Here is an 8,426-nt window from a genome sequence, read left to right as displayed (position 1 = left end):
AAAAAAAAAAAAAGCTGTAAAAAATGTTTATGCTATATGGAACTCTTAGAAGAATAATGAAAATGTTATTTTTATTCTTTCATTTTTTGTCTTAGATATTTGGTTCCCGGGTAAGAGTTGATTCTACGGCAAAGGTTGCTGAAATAGAACATGCAGAAAAGGAAAAAATGAAGGAGAAAGTTGAACGTATTCTTAAACACGGGATAAATTGTTTTATTAACAGGTCTGTGTGTGCTTGTGCTAATGGTGTATGTCATAGTCTTAAATTTTTTTGTACAAGGACTTAGAGAAATAGTTTGTATTGAATTAGTGATTTAGGAAATGCTGTCTTGCCTAAATGTAGGTACCAAAAAAACAGCCATGCACATTACAGTTCAGTGACATTTTATGGTCATTTACAGAACCTTTTTAAACATTGTTGACTAGTTCTTGGGAACTGACTTCGAGTTACACAATTACTAGTGAAACCAGTTTTATCATAGACTAACTGATACAAACAAGAGGTTTATATCAGTTAGTCTATGATTAACATTCCTGTTAATGAAAACATCACCAAACTTCCAAATAAAGACTCAAGACATATACAATGTTAAGTAATAATTTGTGTTCATTTTCCAACTTATTCCAGTTCAGGGTCTCCAGTGGCCTGAGCCATAGCGCATAGTGGGGACCAGCCCTAGATAGGACATTTCCATTACAGAGCATGCTTGCACATAGAGCGACTTCACCACTGGACATACCAGTGAACCTAATGCATATCTTTAGGAGGAAACGAGAATATCCAGGGAAAACGTGGGAGAAAGTGCAGACTCTGCAGATACAAACCCCAGTTGAGAGTCATTTTACCCAATTGAGAATCAGCTTATGCAACATTGGATTGAAACATTGGAATTATTTGAGGACCTGCTTTACATACCTATTTATGTTGACAGTAACAGTTTTGTGATTTGGCAGTTGGGTTATGTCTATAGCATACTTATATTTGGAGGAGAAATTAATTCCATATTGTCTGTGCAAACAGTGGATTGTGCAAACAGTGGGTATTGAGGTGGTTGGTGGGTTTTGTTCTATATAAAACTAGTATATTTTTAGCATCTATAGATTTTCACGTATGGAATTAAAGCATATGAACAGTAACAGTTTTAATTGATTATTGTGAATTTTTTTTTCAGTCTTAGTAGTTTATACTCCAGTAACACTGCAACAGTATATGCATTTAATACTGCCAGGAGTATACTGGTGGTATAATTTATGAATTAGATGTAAGAAATGTTACTATCTAGTTTATTTTTTTGCTTACTAATAGGGAGGTAATTATTAATTGAATGTATTTTAGCTTGTAATGTAACATTTTGAATAATGTTTTTATGTATTTTATTTTCAGGCAACTAATTTATAATTACCCGGAACAGCTCTTTGGTGCTGCAGGTGTTATGGCTATTGAGCATGCAGATTTTGCAGGCGTAGAACGCCTTGCTCTTGTTACAGGTATGGGGGAAGGACATTTGTTTCTAACAAACATAATAATCACTCTTGACTTTATTGAGTGTGATATATGTACCACTTTGCTGAGTATAAAGAAAACATTGTGTAAATATTTTTTTTGAGTTTTGGAAAGTAGTAAATATTGAAATGAATATGAAGTAATTCACAAGTATGAAGTTATTTTACGCCAACAACTTTCAGTAGAGGTATGGATGGTAGAATCCCAGTTGTGCAGAATAGAAATTCTGTTTACAAATAAGCTATGTCTACCTGGAAATGACGCAGTATAACTTGTTTACTTTTTGTGGCGTTAGTAGTATTTAAATTAACTACTGCTTAAGAAACTTTATCCTTTTACTTTTAAGGACCTTGAAAATGAATGAAAAGGTTCGAAAGTTGGCTTGATATCTGGCAGTGGTAGTTAAAGAGATAGTTAAAACCACTAGCAAAGTCAATTTCAGTTTGGAAATGCCAAGATTATTGGGAGAAATGAAAGCATATTAACTAATGTACAACATAGAATTGGTGTCATTCCAGAGTGAGGCTGTATTTAATAATTTGAGAAGTGAAGTCTTCGTAAGAGACATTTTCCTTTCACTTCTTTGGCATGGATTTACTTCAGTAGCTTTTAGAAGCTATTTCATACTTACAGTGATTAAATTTGTGATGCTCATGTTAATGTAATTCATCAAAGGATGAATTAAATAAGGCATAAGAAATGTGAAGGATAGAAATTGTACATTCATTGGGATAAGCTGATACGATAAAGACTCAGTACCTGAAATTGACTATATATACTCAGAAGAAAATACCTTGTATGTCTGATCCTTAATAGCGCCTGACATGTGAATTTAGTTTGTTAGTGTCAAGTATCTTATAAGCTGATGTAGATAAATGACTGTAGGATAGGATAAGTGAAACTTCTCATAAGCCAAGTTTAGTCTCATTGTAGGAATACGATGTCCCAAACAGCTATTGTTTATTATATCTAGAACAGAAGGAAATCTCCAGGGTTTGTCATCAAAGAGTTAAAAATAGCTTCAGCTCTACAGATTAAAAATATTTAGTAGAATTGGGAAAACCAGAAACCTTTTTTTTTTTTAAAGATGTATTTATTTATTCATATGGAACTGGGGTACAGGCCCAGAGATGTGGAGAGGATTCACCCGAGACAGAGAGGGGAGCAGAACAGTCAGATTGACAAGCACACTGCTGAGGGGAGCAGCGGGCGGGTCAGGAGAGGTCTGCCACGCCATGTGGATCTCCTCCGGGGCAGGCAGGAATCGAACTCATGTGGAAGTGGCTTTAGCTTCTTAGTGCTGTGCTTTAACCCGCTGCGCCACTAGGGAGGGCCCCAGAATCCTTTTTATAAATTATAAAAAATCCAGTGGATATGCTGGAAAAGGGTGGGAAAAGGGCTAATTGCTAGAATCTGTTTTGATAGAGTCATGAGTTAGAGTAAAGGTTTTAAAATGGAAGTCTGCTGCTAAGTAAGAACCAGGAAAGGAAATGTATGATCCTTACATTTTAAAGCATGGGAGAAGGAATAGAAACAACACAGAGTAAAATGAACATTTTTTTTAACATTTAATCTGGGTAATTGTATGTATATATATATATATATATATATATATTACCTATTCTAAAATGTATTGGCTTCCCAGCCTTTTAGTAAGTGATAAATACATTTAACTGTTTAAGTCTCATTTTAATCTTTGGGGTAGTTATATGTGTATAGGTCTGAAGCCAGACTGCTTGGGCTTGAATCCCAGCTCCAATACATTTGTTGAAGTTATGTAATCTAGGATGAGAAATAACTTTGGCCTCGATTTTACCATTCTAAATGGGCTAATGAACTTATCTTCATTAGGGTTTTTGTGGTTAGTCATTTTTTTTTTTCTTAAAGATTTTATTTACTTATGCATATAAGGACTGGGGTGTAAGCCAGAGATGCAGGGGATGAGAGGATTCAATATAGACAAGAGAGGGAAGCAGAACAAACAGATCCACTGAAATCCACTACCAAGGAGAGCAGTGGGCAAACAGGAGAGGTCTGCTGCGCAACGTGGGTTAGCTTCTACGTTGAACTCATGCCACAGTGGTTGGTGGTACTTTGATAGTACTGAGACTTTAATCCCTGTGCCACTAGGGAGACCTGACTCGATAGTCATTTCACATTAGTGCTTCTGAGAGTGCTTGGTACATGTTAGATATAAAAATATGGTTAGATATAAAAATATGGTATTTGTCCGTTACTGCTTACTTAGGAAACAGATTTTTGACTATTCAGTATTTATGTTCATAGGTGGTGAAATTGCCTCTACCTTTGACCATCCAGAACTAGTTAAACTTGGAAGTTGCAAGCTTATTGAGGAAGTCATGATTGGAGAAGACAAACTTATTCACTTTTCTGGAGTAGCCCTTGGTGAGTGACTATGTAGTTCCTGAAGCCAGTCCTACAGCAACCTATTTTTGTGAATAGCACAAATTCAACTTAATTCTTTACTTGTAGACAAGTTTAGAACTATTGTGGGCATGGATTGTTAGTAAAGACCAAGTGTTACAGTAGAAAACATGCCAGCTTTCAAAACTCAGTGTACAAGTAGTGCCTACATAAAAAATAAAAGGCAGACTTTTGTATTTTATAACCAAGTGTTCTGTATGACATAAAAATTTTTTAATTTTAGGTGAGGCTTGTACCATTGTGCTGCGTGGTGCTACTCAACAAATTTTAGATGAAGCAGAAAGATCTTTGCATGATGCTCTTTGTGTTCTTGCCCAAACCGTGAAGGATTCTAGAACAGTTTATGGAGGAGGTAAGCATTTGAAGATAATTTAACATTTTAATTTTGGAAAATATAAGGCAGACATTTTATTTCTTAAAATAGCATAAATGATTGGTGCTTTTAGTGGTTCTTAAATGATGTTGCCTTTGCCTTAATTTATAATGCTTGGTATACATATAAGGGAAGTCAGTGGTTGAGTGTCTTAGAGATAATAATGCATATTTTATTGGATTTTTAATCAATAGGCTGTTCTGAGATGCTGATGGCTCATGCTGTGACACAACTTGCCAACAAAACACCAGGCAAAGAAGCTGTTGCAATGGAGTCTTATGCTAAAGCTCTGAGAATGGTAAAGTAAACTAAGATTTAAAAATTAATAAAATACTTATGGGTGTTGATGGTATTTAAGTAAGTTCGTTTTTGTATCTTGGACAGGAAATGTTTATTTTTTGGCTTTAAGAAACTAGTTTGGATCCCTTTTAAATTTGATTTGGGCATTTACCTTTTATGAGCAAGCTGTTAAAAAAGAAATTTTACAATTCTTTACACATTTTAAAAAGCTACACTTTGGGTTAAAAGGAAGTCAATTTCTTACTGTCTCCTTCACTTTGTAGTTACCAACTATCATTGCTGACAATGCAGGCTATGACAGTGCAGATCTGGTGGCACAGCTCCGAGCTGCTCATAGTGAAGGCAATGTAACTGCAGGACTGGGTAAGTGATCAGAGAACCTGGCAGTAGTTAAGAGCAGTTCTTTACCAGAATTTGTAGAAAAGATAACTCTTACAGTAACCTTGTCAAGGCTCCTGTGGCCCTTGCCTTTGTAACCTTCATAGTTTAGGGAAATGTTAAGCTTCTTATTCTCAACATTTACAGAATTTGGTTGTTCCCTGAGGAGTATAAGGCTAGTTAAACTAGGTTTATAGTGACTGGATTTAAAATTATAAGCAGGATTTTGTCGTTGAAAATCAGTGTTTGAGTTTACTTTTTCTCTTACAACCAGCATTAAAATGAAATTAAAACTTACTTTAAAGACAATAACAACGAGGGAAAAAATCCACATTGACTCCTAATCTTGCAGTAAAATTATCCTGAAACACTTTGGAGTACAGTTCTCTGATACAGAGATAAAAAGTGGCCAGAAAGGCAGATACCAAGTTGAAAAGTTCCCCCAACAAATTAGTCAGGATCAAAGAAGGCAGGTAACCCTGTCACTGAAAAAGGGATAGCTAATAATGTGTGATGATTTGTTGGAAGATGAAGTATCTGTATTTTGTGTGTGTGAGCAGGTGATATGTTGGACTTTATAAATATTCCATTATTGGATATAGTTTCTTTCTCTCAATACAAATGATCTGTAGTTTGCCATGTAATTTTTTAAAGTTTCTTTTGTGGTAGACTGAAGATTCTGTGGCTAAACTGAGTAATTGTGTGATGTAATCTTATTTTTTATAAAAATTTGTTAAATATATTTTGATATTTCAGTTGTTAAAACTTTATGTTTAGTAAATACTTCTTTTTTTTTCAGATATGAAGGAAGGTACCATTGGCGATATGGCAGTACTGGGTATAACAGAAAGTTTCCAAGTGAAGCGGCAAGTTCTTTTGAGTGCAGCTGAAGCAGCTGAGGTGATTCTACGTGTGGACAACATTATCAAAGCAGCACCAAGGTAGTGTGTTGTAAAACTATTTCTTAGGAAAAAAAAAAATCAATACAGAAATTAAAAATCAGCTACATTGTAATTGTACTTACTAGTATAGCTATTTTTGCCTAGAAGTGTTAAGCAAGTTACAATATGTAGTTTCTATTCCTAGATTTAAGCCAGAAAAGATTGGGTGGGGAGTGACAGAGGGTAGCTCTAAGATTGAAATGGTACATAAAAAGCCAGGCTTGGAAAGGTTAAGAACCAGATTTGAGGGCAAGGGGTTTATAGTAGTAAAAAGTGATACCCCCCAAACCTCCAGGGTGGGTCAGCTCTAGTTACTTTTCTGTCCTAGCTACACTCTTCTGTATAAACATTCTTAAGCACGTAGTATACAGTTCTCTAGGTAGCATTGAGAGACAGTTGGAAGATCTAGAGAACAAAGATCTAGAGATGTTTCTAGCTAGGAGCAAGGTGAGGGGGTGGGTGGGGAATTACATATCTTAAATGAACTAGATCACAGAGAATTTTATTTATGTAGAAAATCTTGCGTCACTCAATTCATTGACTTTCTCCTGTAAATAACAGGTTTCTGGTTACTATTTGAGAAAAAGAATAGAAAAGAATGATTTGTATGTGAGAGGAAAGACAAAAATATTCCATCCATAGATGAGATATTTCAGTCTATGGGGGTATAGTGGAAAGAAGACAGAAAAAATAGATTCTGTGCTTCTGGTGTTGGTGATAGTAATGTTTAGTAAATACTAAACATTCTTCATATTTTGAAATGGAAAATTGGTAAGGGAAGGAAAAGACACATTGTTGGGAAGCAGTGTGGTTACCAAAGATTTAAGTGTTGTTATATTTTGCATTGTCTTTAAACAGAATAAAGCACAAAGGAACAGTTTATAAAGTTCTCTGACTCGGCAAAGGACATATATATCTATCCAGCCTCAGAAATCATCTTAGTGACTCAGGGACCTCAACCTCCTTTGAAATATACATTATAATAGCTCATTTGATCTGATAGAACTGTTTCAGAGGCCTAGATGTCTGAAATATGTATGAAATTCTGAGTATGTCGCTGTGAAGAAACAGGAGTAATTTTATTTAACTGAGCCTTTCCAGTATACTGGGCTGTGGACTTCTTTTCATACTTGTTAAACTAGCCTCCAGGAGACTTGTTTTTCAGATGAGTGCCTGTGGTAGATGCTTGATCACCTTTTCTATATCAGTATCCTTTAGCACCCATCAGACATATTCCCATAAGCTACTGAGAATGCTGTGCATGTCTGTTTTCTGTGCTTCTCGTAAATATTGTACTTATCTCTAGAAGCAATGTTTCTTGAGTCTTTAGCTCCTCAAATAGTCATTAAGTGAAACTTTTCACTAGTATTTGTCCCGTGCTCCCTTCCCGAGAGATTCATGGTATGATCACCAGAGAATAAAAGTTTAAAATCTAAGATGTTAGAGGTGTACCATTGACAGTATTCGGTGAATTACCCTGTTCTGCCACAAGGTTATCTATTGCCATTTATTTTCATTCCTACAGAAAGTGATCCAGGGATTTTCATCCTGGTATCCCAGAGCCTTGTCATTTTATAACATCTGATTAAAAGTTACTGTATCTGACTAATGAGTAAAATTAGTTTGAAAACATGAATTTCTGGAGAACATTTAAATAGGTTGTTTGGTTGAAAAATGCCAAATATCTAGGTCATTATACAAATTGAGGGATGTTAGTTATGAGGGAGGAGCATATAATTCTTTGTGATAATTAAGTTACACTCTTTTTAATAAATAAAATTGGGGTTTTAGCTGCGGTGTATTTACTATAAATTGCTCTTCGTGTATATCATTGATGACTTTTTTATGTGCATGTTTTTGTAATTGTTGCAGGAAACGTGTCCCTGACCACCACCCCTGTTAAGCATTCCCTTGTGGTGTTGAGCTCTGGACCAGTCATAGCAAAGTTGTATTTGAAAGACTTTGACTTCTAGAAGAAGACTGTGGGGTTTATTTGTGGCTGTTATACCACTAAGTTTGGACATTTAACTGACCTTCTACTTTAACATGGGTCTAATTTATTTGTTTTCATTTTCCATAAAATTCAGTTGGTTTAAAACTTAATTTCAAATACTGTACATCAGAATAAAAAATTTGAACAACTACTTAGTAGTTCTTCCCTGTTTTAGTGATCTATACCCTTTTTTAATTCTACTTAATGGGAGTGAGTGATCATGCTTTCAATATGGATTTGTCAGTATAAATTTTCAGTCTTACTTATTTTTGAAATAATGTCTTGGATTAAATTAAATCCAAATCAAGTGTGATAAGTATACTATACATTCATCTTGGGGTTTTCAGTCATACATAACCTTTTTAAACAACTTAATTTTAATGAAAGTACCATCAATTTTATTACTCAGGACTTCTTAAGATTGTGAGAAAAATCTTAAGATTTTACGTCTTGGACTCCAACATTTTTCTTTTTGCTTTCTAATTATGTCAG

General features: G+C 34.9%; 1 protein-coding gene across 1 annotated transcript in view; it reads left to right on the top strand.

Annotated features, from left to right (window-relative positions):
* Positions 1 to 8,426, top strand: part of CCT2 (chaperonin containing TCP1, subunit 2 (beta)) — a 13,524-nt gene extending 5,098 nt beyond the window's left edge. Inside the window, exons 9-16 of the mRNA XM_012720645.1 lie at positions 94 to 223; positions 1,385 to 1,488; positions 3,791 to 3,910; positions 4,173 to 4,301; positions 4,517 to 4,620; positions 4,886 to 4,985; positions 5,800 to 5,941; positions 7,814 to 8,426. Of these exons, the coding sequence (XP_012576099.1) occupies positions 94 to 223; positions 1,385 to 1,488; positions 3,791 to 3,910; positions 4,173 to 4,301; positions 4,517 to 4,620; positions 4,886 to 4,985; positions 5,800 to 5,941; positions 7,814 to 7,844 (860 nt within the window). The 3' untranslated portion in view covers positions 7,845 to 8,426. The remainder of the gene's footprint in view (positions 1 to 93; positions 224 to 1,384; positions 1,489 to 3,790; positions 3,911 to 4,172; positions 4,302 to 4,516; positions 4,621 to 4,885; positions 4,986 to 5,799; positions 5,942 to 7,813) is intronic.

Source organism: Condylura cristata, unplaced genomic scaffold, assembly GCF_000260355.1.
Source record: "Condylura cristata isolate star-nosed mole 26May11 unplaced genomic scaffold, ConCri1.0 scaffold00004, whole genome shotgun sequence".
In the NCBI taxonomy this organism is placed as follows: domain Eukaryota; kingdom Metazoa; phylum Chordata; class Mammalia; order Eulipotyphla; family Talpidae; genus Condylura; species Condylura cristata.
Note: the sequence above shows the minus strand (reverse complement) of the source record. Positions and strands in the feature narration are given on the sequence as shown.